The sequence below is a fragment of the Chiloscyllium plagiosum genome, chromosome 6, assembly GCF_004010195.1.
Source record: "Chiloscyllium plagiosum isolate BGI_BamShark_2017 chromosome 6, ASM401019v2, whole genome shotgun sequence".
Classification (NCBI taxonomy): Eukaryota; Metazoa; Chordata; class Chondrichthyes; order Orectolobiformes; family Hemiscylliidae; genus Chiloscyllium; species Chiloscyllium plagiosum.
In genome coordinates, this window is record NC_057715.1 from 11,819,516 (window position 1) to 11,835,219 (window position 15,704).

General features: G+C 41.1%; 1 protein-coding gene across 2 annotated transcripts in view; it reads left to right on the plus strand.

The window, feature by feature from the left end:
- LOC122550454 (nectin-1-like) overlaps positions 1–15,704 on the plus strand; it is a 61,044-nt gene that overhangs the window by 43,059 nt on the left and 2,281 nt on the right. For both annotated transcript variants that reach the window (XM_043691196.1, XM_043691197.1), the window contains exon 7: positions 11,283–11,316. In XM_043691196.1, the coding sequence (XP_043547131.1) occupies positions 11,283–11,316 (34 nt within the window). The remainder of the gene's footprint in view (positions 1–11,282; positions 11,317–15,704) is intronic.

Below are 15,704 nucleotides of genomic sequence, written 5' to 3' on the forward strand. Positions count from 1 at the left end.
CTCTTCTTTGCACATAGTTTAGCAAATTAAATGGAATCACGTAATTATTTCCATTTCATAGATTGCACATCCTTAGTTCCTGCAGACCAATTACAGAACAAACCGCTGTTAAGCTTGGTAAGAATACCCATTCCCAGATATACAAATTCATATTGTCATTAATGAGCTTCATGCACTAGAAATAGATGACAGAACTTCAGGTGCAAAGATTAGCAGCTTGAACTCCTGACATGCATCAATAGTTTTCAAGCTCAAATTTGGGAAAACTTTCTGTATATTGAAAGGCTTCAACCATTTCAATTGCCTATTGCTTCATTTCAGAGTGGAGACATCCTAGTTAAATCAAACTGGACAACTTGGAAACTGTCTCCACTTCTGACATTTCAGGTGCAGTTCAATTAAGTTGAGGGTAAAAGGCTCTTATGGATAGTGCAAGGTGGGAAAGAAAGCAAAGAAGCAAGAAGGAAAAGAGGAAGGGAGAACGGAAGACTGAAAGATGCAGTGAAAGAATTTACACTTTAGCATTTTAGAACATCTCTCTGAAATGACTAGAGTTGCTCCACACAAAATCCACAATTTCCATTGTTTAAGTGTAGGCAAGTTTGTTTTTATTCATTAACCAGCAATGCCCTCGCTGCTTAGGCCAGCATTTATTACCGATCCCTAATTGCCCAGAGGGCAGTTAGGAGTCAACCACATTGCTGTGGGTCTGGAGTCACATGTGAGCCAGACCAGGTAAGGATGCCAGTTACCTTCCCTAAAGGTTATTAGTGAACCTGATGGGGCATTTCCTGACAATCAACAATGGATTTATGGTCATCATTAGACTCTTAATTCCAGAAATTTATTGAATTCAAATTCTACCATCAGCCCTGGCAGGATTCAAACCCAGGCCCCAGAACATCACTTGGATTAGATGACTAGCAATAATAACACTAAGTTATTTCCTCCCCTTAAATGCTCATGAGGATCAGAGAATAGTGTAGACTGAAGAAAGAGACTGCACAGGTCCATGGTTTATTTTGATTATCCGCTAAACTGTTGTGCAAGGGTGTCTGTATCCCAGATAAAGTAACAGAAGGTTTATTAATGGACAGCATGAATATTGTAAATATGGATTTTAAGGAAGTGTTTAACAAAGTGTCACATAGAGGGCTGGTTATAATAAGACTCATGGTATGGGAAAGTCAATAACAAATTGGATAACAAATTGGCTTAGGACAGAAAACAGTGTATCATCCTCAGATTGTTTCTCAGTATGCAGGATGGAAGACAGTAATGTTTCACAAACAGGATGATGTCAATAGACTGCAGCAGGACATGAATGGAGTAGAAGAGTAGGCAGACAACTGGCACATGGAATTAATACAGAGAAGTATGAGGTGATGCAGTTTAGCAGAAAGAATAGGGAGAGGCAATACAGAGGCAATAAAGAATATGAGGTACAGAGGGACCTGGGAATGCTATGCTTAGATCTGTGAGAATGGCAGGACATATTGAGTGAGTAACATTTAGGATCTTTAAACTTCATAAATTGATGATTTGAGTATAAAAGTAAAGGAGAGAAAAGCTAAATCTTTATAAAGCTCTGGTTGAACCACAAATGGAGTTGCATCCAACTCTGGACACTGGATTTTAGGAAGGATGAGAGACTTGCCAGAATGGTTCAGGGATGAATAACATTTAGCACAGGTTAGGCTGGTGATGTTGGGGGTTGAGTAAAGGGCATCCACAGGAGATTTGATAGAGCATTACTAGATTATGAAAAGATTAATAAGACAAACAAGGAAAACAATCTTCCTGTTAGCTAATGGTACAAGGCCAGGAGAACAAAGTTTTAAGAGTTTGAGGAAGGCAGACAAGAAGCACAAGGGAGGAAGCACTCCCTTACGTAGCAGATATCGCCAATTTATGCTGCTGGTGATTAACTTTATTCATTGGCAAAGAGTACAGGGAAACCACAAGTCCACTTAAATGAATGGACAATTTTGGATGACATGTTCCTGATATGTTTGTCTGGCAGCGAAGGATTCCTGCCAGTAGTATAATCTCTGGATATTATCCTCTTGAAACATACAATGAAGGTCATTTATTAAGTCCCGGGTGAATCTTCTTTGGCTTCCAGTATTTTTAATTGTCAGAGATCTGGGATAGAGTTGCTGCAGGCGTGGAAGTTGGAAGTTTGGCTAATTGATGGAACATTCCATCAGTATTCCCAGTAGAATATGAGTCCAGCATTAAAATTTAACTGTCGGACTCCAGGCAGAAAATGGAACTCTCCAGACAGCTGTGAACTGTTGTACTATTGGGCAGGCAGCCAGAGGGTGCGCCCTTGGAACCAACTCCAGTGTCATGAGGATGCCAGAGCCAAAGTGGCAATGACTCAGGTTGGTTTTATAGACTGAAGCTCCATAACTGGCACAAGGGAGGTTATCAAACTCCTCCCTCACGTCTGCCCAAAGGAGCCAGACTACAAATGAAATAAAAAACCTCCATTTGGTGTTTCATCATTTTGTTTCTTAAATTTGCAATTTCGCCCTGTTATAATTAACGTTTTGACAAGTGGCTCAGGATTATTACTTCTTGCTGACAACACACCCATGCAATTCATCATTAGTGGCAGAAATGTTTGGTAATAATGAATGTAATAATGAATATAATATTTAGTACTTCAGGATCCTAGAATGACTGACTGTCCAGCACATTGATTATTAGTACACTGCTGTGGAAAGCAGGGCTATAGCAGAACGTATGCATTAATTACAGCACTCCCTCCCTCCCTTAATTCTCTCTACTGAATCTATTGAGGGACTTCTTAAACCCTTTGTTTCTAAGATCCTCTTTTCCCAACAGTCAAAGGAAGAAATATGTCCATGAATAGAGAGAGGTAGTTAAAGTGAGAAAGTGTATCTGTCTTTGGGGGAGAGTCAATAGTGGGAATATATTTAAGGCTGAGTTAAAGGCAAGACATTAGACTGACAATGGAATCGAGGGTTCTGGGGCAGACATTAATTGTCGCTACTGAATCACCAGAGACACTTCCTTCTAGTCAACTCCCAACCATACAGGGACACATCTTAGACAAGAGTGAGGAATAGGAGCAGGGATAGGTCATCTGGCCTCTAAGACCTGTTCCTCCAGTCAATAACATTGTGGCCAAGCTGATTGTGGTCTTAGTTCTGCTATCTTGCCAACCCTCATAAACTTTGATTCCTTTGTCATTCAACGTCAGTCCTTAATTTAGCTTTGAGTGTATTGCCACAATTGACTCTATCCCAATGACACTTATCACATCTCCCTCTATTCATGGACACATATCCTTTTTTGACTATTGGGAATAGAGGATCTTGGAAACAAAGACTTAGAACAGGAATAGGCCATTCGGCCCTTCAGGTCTGCTTCACCATTTTGTATCATCATGTCCGAAGTGGTTGTCACCTCTGTTGTATAAGGAACCCCGAAGCAATCTTACAAAGCTACACGTCACTGAACATAGACAGCACAGTATGGATGGGGTTAGAAAACTCAAGAATAAACGAGAGTCCTAATAGCACATAGACATGAACAGATGAAAAATATAGAGTTGTCCTTATGCAGAATCAAAACCTGAGAAAAAGTGGGGGCTGCAGATGCTGGAGAGTCAGAGTCAAAGCATGTCATGCTGGAAAAGCACAACAGGTCAGGCAGCATCCAAGGAACAGGAGAGTCAACGTTTCGGTCATAAGCCCTTCTGAAGACCTTATGCCTGAAATGTTGACTCTCTTGCTCTTGGATGCTGCCTGAACTGCTGTGCTTTTCCAGCGCCACCCTTTTTGACTAAGATCAGAACTTGGTCTGCCTATGACTACCATGTAAAGCAGTATTTAGTACTCATGCATAATAAATAACATCATCTAGAAATCTATGCCTGAGCATAGCAATGACTTTGCCTTATCCTCGAACAGTATGACTTGAAACAAGCTCAAGCCTCGTGATAAAACAATATCAGGTCACTTTGCCTTCACTTGACCCTACATTTGACCCTTCTCTGTCTATCTCCCTCATAAGTAAATGAATACAATTATCTATCAGTAGTGATTGGAATGAGATTGTCCTAATGAGTATGCGTTCCCCGATTGGGGCTGTTAACCTGGGCCATTCAGGGAGATCCTGGGTTCAGATACAAAAAGATTCTCAGGGATTCTCCTCAGTCTAGGGGCTGGCTATGAACCAGCTGGTCAGGGTCCATGTACTGTACGCGTGTAACTAAAAGGTGATTGGTGAGAAGATACCGACCTCTGTGAAGTTTTTGCACCATTCTTCACTGTTTTTTGGAAGAAGAGAATTCCACATACCAATGTCCTTCTAAAGGAAAAAGATCTCTCCCTGTTTATCTTAAAGTAGGTGCTGCATAGCCTTAAACTGTGTCCCCTAGTTTTAGATTCCTCAAAAAGAACATAAGAACTAGCAGCAGGAGTAGATAACTCAGCCTCTCAAGCCTGCTCTGCCATTTCTTATGGTCATGGCTGATCTCATCTTGGCCTCAACTCCACTTTCCTGCTTGCTCTCCAAAACCCTTTAACCCATCACTAATTAAAAGTCTGTCTATCTCCTCGTTAAATTACTTCAGTATTTCAGTGTCTTCCGTACTTCCTTTCACGCTCAATTTCACCAAACTGAGTCCCACAAATTCAAAGGCTCGGACAGAAGTAATTCGTCCTCATCCATTTTAAATTTTCCAGCGTTTAACCTAAAAGTATGCCTCCTCATTGTAGATTCCTCCCCCCCGCCCCGACAAGGTGAATCATCTGTTCCATTGCAACATTTAAAAAGCATCTGGATGGGTATATGAAGAGGAAGGGTTTGGAAGGAAATGGGCCGGGTGCTGGCAGGTGGGACTAGATTGGGTTGGGATATCTGGTCAGCATGGACGGGTTGGTCTGAAGGGTCTGTTTCCGTGCTGTACATCTCTATGACTCTATGACTCTACATCCACTTAGTCAATCCCCTTAGTCATGTCATACCTCACTAAGGCCCTCTCTTATCCTTCTAATCCCTAATGAGAATAGACAAAGGCTAATAGACAGTAGTAAAGCCTCCCTGAAGAAAAACTGGTAAAACTTAGAAATGGCAGCACTAATCTTGTGAACCATAATGTCGAACTCCAGTTCAGAGTGATACTATCGTCTCCAACAAAAACAGAAAGTGCTGGAGAAACTCAGCAGGCCTGGCAGCATCTGTAGAGAGAAAAAAACAGAGTTAAAAATCAAATGGTCACTAGTCTTGAAACATTGATTTGATTTTTCTCTCTACATGCTGAGTTTCTCCAGCATGTTGATGTTTCTGTTTCAGATTTTTAGAAACCACAGTTCTTTGTTTTATTTTATTGGTGTCACTTCCAAGCTGTTTTCTCCTCTACAGTCAAGAAATCTAGGTTGCTTTTGATTTTCTCCAAAGGCCAGTTGGCCAGCATGGCCAACATTTCCTGACAAGAGCAGGCATTTTGTTGTGAATCATTCATAAATTAGCCAATGTTTATTTTTAATTATACGACTGTTAGAAATGTTGCTAAAGTCACTGGTTTGTACTTTCCAGTTCTATGAACCAATCAGAGCTGAAAATGTGTTGCTGGAAAAGCGCAGCAGGTCAGGCAGCATCCAAGGAACAGGAGAATCGACGTTTCGGGCATAAGCCCTTCTTCAGGAATCCTGAAGAAGGGCTTATGCCCGAAACGTCGATTCTCCTGTTCCTTGGATGCTGCCTGACCTGCTGTGCTTTTCCAGCAACACATTTTCAGCTCTGATCTCCAGCATCTGCAGTCCTCACTTTCTCCTATGAACCAATCAGTCAAGAATTAACAATATATTACCAGTCTACTAGTGTAGAGAACATAAATCAAAATGAAATTTGTAATACAATAAATGTGGACTCGGAAAAGTGCTTAAGCGATCCATAAATCTGGAGCTGAAAGATCAAATTTTCATTCTATTAGATTCATGTGTAAGGCATAGAGTTTGAGATGAGATGATGCCTCCAACTTGCTTATTCCTGTTCTGAATTAATGGCTCTCATGCAGTAGGAAAGATAAATCAAGTGCTTTACTCAGTCTGATACAATGCTAGCTCTCTGTTCCAGATTATACTGGCTTTGAAGGAGCCCAGAATCCCTCCAACTTAAGTCATGCATACTCACAGGCTAGCAAGGAATTTTGAGAAACACCATTGAAATGAAAATAAATGGGTTGTTCTAATGGAGTTTAAACCTCCCAATAGATTTATATTGGCAGAAGTTGAGAGGAAGCAATAATGAGAAATAAGAACAGAGGAACAGAAGTCTATTTCATCCATTGAGCTTGTTCTGCCACTTTGTTATCTTCGACACTCCTGTGTCTACAAAGAATCATAGAAACATAGGAGCAGGAGTAGGCCATTCGGCCCTTCAAGCCTGCACCACCATTCAATATGATCGTGGCTGGTCATGCAATCTCGGTATGCCAATCCAGCTTTCTCTCCATACCCCTTGATCCCTTTAGCTACAAGTGCCACATTCAGCTCCCTCTATCTAAAGAGCTTTCCCAATCCCTACTCTACACAATCATTTAATCTGTTAATTGTGAGATTGTTTAATTCAGTACAGTATGCTGATTGCAGTATTGAGTATGCACTATTCTGTCTTCATCTAAGGCTGTCCCTCGGGATCCAGGATGACTTTCTGGTTTTGTTGGTCCTGAGGTGACTAAACAATCTAAAGCTCAGGCCACCCGCCCTGCTATAGCTGGAAAAGGTAGTGTCTACTAAAGTGGATAGGTTCAGGTTTCCACACACCCTTTTCCGCTGTTTACACTTGGCCTTCTCCTGGGCCTTTCAGAAGTGGTTAGCAGCTTTGTAGATGCTTCCTCTCCAGTTTGGGTGATCTTGAGCAAAAGATTCCCACAAATTGGCACAGAGTCAACACGATTAAAGAGTTTTTGAATTCAAACCCATTTCTCTCACACCAAATTTTGAGCCACATATTTGCCTCTTTAGTCTTTTTGACCCTGTGCCAATTTGCTTATGGCTCAGTTAGTAATCTGGAGATTATTACCATTTTGGTTCTGCTTTTTTTTGTAGCCACTAGCTGCTCATATTTCCACAGCAGAACATCTTTCCTAATTCTACCTACATCATTGGTATCTATGTCAAAAATGACAACTGGATCTTTCCCTACCCACTCCAAGTTCCTCTGCAGCCAAGATAAGATACCCTGAGCCCAGGTACTATGCAGGCAACACAACCTTCAGGACTTGATCCTTGCCACAGAGAATGGTGTCTATTCTCCTGGCTGTACTATCCCCAATTACAGGTCTATTTCTCTTTTCTCCCTCTTCCCCTGCCCCCGACTTGAATGGCTCCCTGAAACACAGTGCTATGGTCAGGTTACTCATTCTTCTTACAGCCCCCGCTCGCATCCACACAGGGAGCATGAATCACAAACCTGCTGGGCAAGCTCAAGGGCTGAGGTTCCTTCGGCACTACCTCCTGGATCTCTCTACCTACCTAGCTCACAATTACACCTCCCTTCCCTAACTACTAATCAAATTCAAGCTTGTTAATCCAAGTGGTGCGATTGTTTCCTGAAACACAAGATCCAGGTAACTCTCCTCCCTCTCCCTGATGTGTCTCAGTGTTTAAAGCTCAGATTCCAGCTCATCAACTCTGAGCCAGAGTTCCTCAAGTAACCAACACTTGCTGCAGATTCACTGTGACATTCGATATGTCATAACATTCATAATGAGTCACAATGGGGGTGTCCAGCTCCCACATCATACAGTTACAGCACATCTCCTGCCCAGCATGTCACGTCATTCGTAGTGTAGTGGTTAGTATCCCCACCTGCCATGCTGGGACCTGGGTTCAATTCACTGCTGGGGAGGACTCACAAATGTTTGAGGGTGGCACAGTAGCTCAGTAGTTAGCACTGGCACCAGGCACCTGGGTTCAATTCCTGCCTCAAGCAACTGTCTCTGTGGAGTTTGCACATTCTCCATGTGAGTGTGCGCTCTGGTTTCCTCTCACAATTCAAAGATGTGTAGGTCAGGTGAATTGGCTGTGCTAAATTGCCCATAGTGGTAGGTGCATTAGTCAGGGGTAAATACAGGGTAGGGGAATGGGTCTGGTTGGGTTATTCTTTGGAGGGTTGGTATGGACTTGTTGAGCTGAAGGGCCTGTTTCCATACTGTAAGGAATCTAATCTAATCTCTATTTGAATTACCTAATTCTTAAATTTGATGCTTTAAAATTTTGTACAGGAGTTTTAGTTTATAGTATGTTAATATTGCCCTTATCTACCTTCAATCTTAAAGTAACCAATAATCAAGTCAAATTAATAATTATCACCAACCAATGAAATTACAGTATACCTGTTTCATCACTCTTCCATTCTGAAGAAGGGTCACTAGACTGAAACATTAGCTCTGACTTCTCTCTACAGATGCTGCCTGGTCTGCTGAGTTTCTCCAGCAATTTCTTTTTTCACTTTTGTTTCTGGGATCAGTCTTTTATGCTGGGCCCCTGATTCTGGCCTTCGATTCATTCTGTTGAAAGATCTTCCAAACTATAAGCCAGGAAAAGGAAGCAAAGAGCACATCTTCCTATCTTGCACAGAATTCCCCAAAACATGTAATCACTTGGCCTGCGTATTATTCTGGATGTGATCTCTCCTGCGTGACCATGCAAGACAGTGTTAACATTTCACATCCTCTGACCCATCCTCAGAACCTCAGAGTTTTAGAAAAGAGTCACCAAACTCAAAACCGATTTGGTTTCTCTCCACGGATGCTGCCAGACCTACTGAAGTTCTCCAGCACTTTCTGTTTTTGTTGCTGATTTCCAGCGTCCATAGATTTTTGTTTTTTGAAATAACTCTTACATCTGTTTCAAAGGATTTGTAAGTTTTGCCCACTCCATCCTCTATAAACCCTTTCTTACTTCTCACCTATGGCTGGTTGACATTTAGTGCTCTGTGCTTTCACAGACATTTAGTGTGAAGGAATTTTCCTGGGAAACTATTAACAGGCTCAGCTTTAACTGCACGATTTGTGCCATTGTCTTGGATTTCTCCATTACAGGGAAGAGGGAAAAGAAAGACCCTGTGAACCTCATGAATTCTTACAGCTATTTGAACAGAGCAGCCTGAAACTTTCCAGTCTTCAGGCAATAGAACACAGGTTTATTCAGTGCCTTATTAGAGTTTAGTGCCTGCACCCCAGATATCATGCCACTGAATCACGGTTGAACTGTATCCTATGTATCATTCCCAGGTGAGATATTTTCAGTATGATTGAACTACTCCACAGTCAAACAATTGTGTCATGCATTGCAACTGACAGAGCTAAAAAATCCCAGTTTGAACTACAATGCAGTATTTTACAAACATTCACTTCAACGATCTTATGGTGAAATACATTTTTGCATCTATCCTCACATCTGGACTCCTAAGTGCTAAAACCCACCTTTCTGTATTTGAGTTATGAAAATGTTTCAAAGGTATTTCGAATTCACAGACTGGACTAACATGTCTTGAATACTAAAAATTGTGTACCAGTATGACCACAACTTTCATTTCGAAGTATTGCTATTTTTCTTCTTAAAATGTTTTTTCACTCTGAGTTGTACCTGCCATTCTCTGTTATGATGCTGCCTGGTCTGTACCTTACTCTGCCACCAACATATTCACTGGTGTGAGCTGATCATAAAATCCACATCAGCAAGAGAGGGTTAATGGCTGGTGAGGACAGCAGATAATCTTGATGATTCATTATCCTTAAAAAGGGAGTTATTAATAGCCAGTCCTGCACCCTCATTAAATCTGTATAATCTATATAGTTAAGTCAGTGATATATTAAACAAATTAGTCCAATGGAGTGCTAAGCCAATTTTGCAATTTACCTTAATAGTCAAGATTATTCACTGAGATAAAGATTTATTAAAATCAATTTGACTTCACACCAAAAACAAAATACTGCAATAAGACAAAGTTAAAAATCACACAACACCAGGTTATAGTCCAACAGGTTTAATTGGAAACACACTAGCTTTCAGAGCGTCGCTCCTTCATCAGGTGGTAGTGGAGGGCTCAATCCTAACACACAGAATTTATAGCAAAAATTTACAGTGTGATGTAACTGAAATTATACATTGAAAAATTGATTGCCTGTTAAGCCTTTCATCTGTTAGAATACCGTGATAGTTTCACTTCTTTCATGTGTAAATCACAAAACCTTTTTTTAAAAAGTTGTATTCTCGAGTGAGCTGTTAACAATGGTGATAGCTAGACAATATGTTGAAAACAAGGCAGCCTGAAATCAGGCAAGTTTGATCTGGGCACCTGACCCACACAATTTTAGCAACCTGTACTTGAACATAGTCATTCCTGATGAAAGGCTTATGCCCAAAACAGTGACTCTCCTGCTCCTCGGATGCTGCCTGACCTGCTGTGTTTTTCCAGCACCACAATTTTTGACTCTGAGTCTCCAGCATCTGCAGTCCTCACTTTCTCCTTAAATGCAGAGGTCCGAGTAGCCCTGGGGTTTGGCTGTGAACCTCATCAGAATACCAGATGACACAGCTTTAGTGATTCTAGTTGCAAGCAAGTGATCTAGTTGAATCTTATGAATTGAGTGGAGGAACAAATGGATCTCGGAATACATGACTAGATTTTGCGGAGTATTGGTGGGAAAATTGCAAGATTTGAAAGTATTGTGGGCTATGAGTACTGTGGAATGATTCCTGATCTCAGGAATACCCACTGAGGACGTGGTCACCTTCACGATTATAGATCTCTGGAAAATGGTAGAAGGAGGTCAGGACTCCCACCAGATCCAGCACCTGGGAGGGATTAGATCCAGGGGTCGCCTGGAGTTGGAAGCAAGTTCAGAGATATTGAAACAGGGAGCAGAAGAGATCATGGAAAATTTTTATCCAATGTAGTGGTTAGCTTTAACTTTTCCAAGAGGTACTGAGAATTCTTGCTGGCTGCCTTCAGAAAACCAAAGTTGCAGCAGGAAGCTGACTCTGCAGTCCCATAAGCAAATAGACAGACAGGGGCATTGGAATTGGGGAACTTAATTTCTTCTTTGACCATGATATTGCCCAGTGCAAGTGTGCATCATTTATATTGGACAAACCTTTGGTTGCTGAACAGCAAACAACTTGCACAAAGACAAATGTTAATGATTCCAGTTTTGCTGCCAAAATAAGTTATAACGAGTTTGAAATCCATATGAGCAACAAAATATATTCATATATTGAATTCTTGTATTTCAGGCACAGAAGAAAGAAACTGGTTGTTATTCCCAAGGTGAGAACATATTACTGTTTATTAGATATTTCTACTTGATGAATCTGGACTAGTTTAACTGACGAGATTCATCAGGAAGATCCCAATCAGCTTCATGTCCAGAGGGGCTTGCAGGAAATTATATATCGGGCAGAAGTTCAGGGATGATCTTATGGAAAGGAAATGGGGGAGTCTGTGTATGAATGGTCCACATGAAAACTGAATGTAAGGAATAGGACCGGGAGTAGGCCCTTCTGTCCCCTCAAGCCTACAATGCCATTGCATAAGGTCACAGCTAATCTGCCCCAGGCCTCAAAACTGCTTTTGTACCAACTCAACATAGAATCATAGAATCCTTACAGTGTGAAAAGCTTTCAACTCCTTCATATTTTAAAAATCTATCTACTTCCTCTTTAAATACTTGCAGTGATCTAACCTTCATAATTTCTGTGGAGAGAATTCAAGACCCTCATCACTCTCTGGGACAAGAAATTCTTTTGCACCTTATTTTTAAAAGAGCATCCTCTTATTCTGTAACTATATCCCCTAGTTTGAGATTCTGTCACGAGTGGAATCACCTTTTCAACATCTAACCTATCAAGGTTGTCTTTAAAAATGCCTATCTTAAAGTTTACCTTAAAATATAAGGCTGTCTTAAAAAAAACGAGAATATTGGAGAAATTCAGCAGGTCTGGCAGCATCTGTGGAGAAAGAAACAGAGTTAACTTTTCAAGTCTGGTGTGACTAGTTCTGAAGAAGATTGCTGTCAGACCTGCTGAGTTTCTCTAGCATTATCTATGTTCGTTTCCTGCATCAGTAATGTTTTGCTTTAATCCCACAGAATTTTGCACCATATCACCCCTCATTTTTCTAATCTCTTATAAATAGAGGTCTGACTGTTTTTAGGGATTTTTAATAAGTCAATTTCTTCATCCTAGCAGTTAATCAAATGAATCCCTTTTGAACTGTCTCCAATGCCAGTCTATCCTTTCATAAATATCAAGACCAAAACTGTAATCAGTGCTCCAGGTATAGCCTCACCAATACCCTGTACAGTTCTAACAGTACTTCCCTACTTTTAAGCTCTAATCCACTAGCTATAAAGATCAAAATTCTATTTGCCTTCTTAATTACTCACTACAACTGCGTGCTGTCTTTTTGTGTTTCATGGACAAAAGTATTCAGACCTTTCTGTCCTGCACTTTTTTGAAGTATTTGTCCATTTAAATAATATTCTATCATTTGATTCTTCTTACCAAAGTACATAACTGCACACTTTTCTACATTAAACTTCATCTGCCAAGATTTTGCCCACTTTCTTAATCTATCCAAATCCCCTTGCAGATTCCTTATGCCCTCATCACAGCATGCTCTCCAACCTATTTTTGAACACATTACATTCTATCCCTTCTTCAAGTTACTAATATAAATAAATGTTTGTACAGATAAATAATATGGATAATAAATAACTGAGGATCCAGGAGTTTCAGTCCAATCTGATATCTTTCCAACCTGAAAAAACCCCATTAATTTCAACACTGCCTTCTGTATGTTAACCAGCCTTGAACACATCAGCAACATTGTGAGCTCCTGTCTTGTGCAATACCTTTTATGTGCCATCTTATAAACGTTTATTCGAAATACAAATAGCCTACATCTACAGAGGGTGGTGGTGGAGTGTTGTTTTTCAGACTGTAGGCCTGTGACCAATGGAGTGCCACAAGGATTGGTGCTGGGTCCACTACTTATATAAATGATTTGGAATCGAGCATAAGTGGTACAGTTAGTAAGTTTGCAGATGACACAAAAATTGGAAGTGTAGTGGACAGCGAAGAAGGTTATCTCAGACTACACCAGGATCTTGATCAGATGGGCCAATGGGCTGAGAAGTGGCAGATGGAGTTTAATTTAGATAAATATGAGGTGCTGCATTTTGGGAAAGCAAATCTTAACAGGACTTATACACTTAATGGTAAGGTCCTAGGGAGTGTTGCTGAACAAGAGACCTTGAAGTGCAGGTTTATAGCTCTTTGAAAGTGGAGTCGCAGGTAGATAGGATAGTGAAGACGGCATTTGGTATGCTTTCCTTTATTGGTCAGAATATTGAGTACAGGCATTGTGAGGTCATGTTGCGGCTGTACAGGACATTGGTTAGGCCTCTTTTGGAATATTGCGTGCAACTCTGGTCTCCTTCCTATAAGAAAGATGTTGTCAAATTTAAAAAGGTCCAGAAAAGATTTCCAAGGATGTTGCCAGGGTTGGTGGGTTTGAGCTATAGGGAGAGGTTGAATAGGCTAGAGGGGTTTTCCCTGGAACGTTGGAGCCTGAAGGGTGACCTTACAGAGGTTTACAAACATGGATAGGATAAATAGATAAAGTCTTTTCCCTGGGGTGGGGGAGTTCAGAACTAGAGGGCATAGGTTTAGGGTAAGAGGGGAAAGATATAAAAGAGACCTAAGGGGCAACATTTTCACACAGAGGGTGGTACGTGTATGGAATGAACTGTCAGAGGAAGTGGTGGAGGCTAGTACAATTGCAACATTTAAAAGGCATCTGAATGGGTATATGAATAGGAAGGATTCGGAGGGATATGGGCCGGGTGCTGGCAGGTGGGACTAGGTTGGGTTGGGATATCTGGTCGGCGTGGACTGGTTGGACCGAAGGGTCTGTTTCCATGCTGTACATCTCTATGACTCTATAATTCCCATCACTGGTTTGAGGTTACCATGAAGGACCCTCCTTCTCAGCCTCTTCCTTCACCTGAGGTCTGGTAGTCCTCAGGTTAAATCACTACCAGTCTCTTCTCTTCTAATGAGAGAGCAGCCTCCATAGTCTGGTAAGACTATGGTGACACAAAAACAAGAAGTTCTTGGTTTTTAAAAATATTTTATTTGCCAATTTACCTTCATAATCTTTCTCCCTCTTTATAATGTTTATAGCCATCTGATGCTGGTATCTCTCAATAGTTTGGCCTAAGGCTTGATTTTGTCACTTAATTCGATTAATTTATGATTGGAGAGTCTCCATGACAGTCTTTGTTAACCACATGTGGTTCATTCTTCCCATTATTCATTTTGCTTGGCATAAAGTTTGTTGAGTGCAATGAAATATCTACCTAAATGTCTGCTACTGCCCATCTACTGACTTTCCCCGTCATCTCTTTTCCTAGCTCCATAAGACCATAAGACATAGGAGTGGAAGTAAGGCCATTCGGCCCATCAAGTCCACTCCGCCATTCAATCATGGCTGATGTGCATTTCAGCTCCACTTACCAGCGTTCTCCCCGTAGCCCTTAATTCCTCTAGAAAAATCTTGAGAAAAATCTTGCTTCATTCCTATGTAATTGTCCTTAATTAAGTTGAGAACCCTGGTTATAGTCCTGAGTTGCTCTCCCTTGAACTGAATTTGAAATGCTAACATTTTGTGGTTGCTCCCCCCTCAAGGATCCTTAATACAAGATCTCTTATACCTTGTTGTACATTACTAGATCTAAAATAGACTGATCCTGTTTATATGTTGCTTGATAAAACAATCCTTGAAGCATTCTTCAAACTTTTCTTCCACGCTACCCTTACCCATCTGAGTTGTCCTGTGATTGGACAAATTAAAATCACCAATGACAATTGGAGTGCCCATCCTGCATGCTTCTACTTCCAGATTTATAATTTGTCCTATAGTCAGTAAAGCCTAATCATGATTCCCACACATGCCTTCTTTTCCATGCTGTTTATTTCCATCTAACTGATTCCACATCACAATCAATTGCAGCTACCTCCCTACTCATGACTGCTTTGATATCAGCCTTTATTGACACAGCTGCCCCACCTCATTTTTCTTTCTGCCTATTCTTCTGGAAAATTGAATTCTCTTGAAAGACTAATTTCTTTCAAGTCCCCTCTTCGGGTCCCAATCTTCTTTCACTATGGTTCAGCATGGCGGGTCAGCTAAAACTCTCTCAACGTCGAGAGGTGTGGCACTGGAAAAGCACAGCTGGTCAGGCAGCATCCAAGGAGCAGGAGAGTAAAAGTTTCGGGCATAAGCCTTTCATCAGGACTTATGCCTGAAACGTCGACTCTCCTGCTCCTCGGACACTGCCTGACCTGTTGTGCTTTTCCAGCGCCACATTTTCAACTGTGACTCGCCAGCATGTGCAGGCTTCAATTTCTCCTGAAACTCTCTCAAGCAAGTTATAGTTAAAATTGCATTCAACAATAACAGTATTAGATCACAGTGGCATATTTAAAGAAGGAGTTTGGCTGGGTGGTTTAACTAAAGGAGAAAGTGAGGTCTGCAGATGCTGGAGATCAGAGCTGAAAATGTGTTGCTGGAAAAGCGCAGCAGGTCAGGCAGCATCCAGGGAACAGGAGAATCGACGTTTCGGGCATAAGCCCTTCTTCAGGAATGAGGAA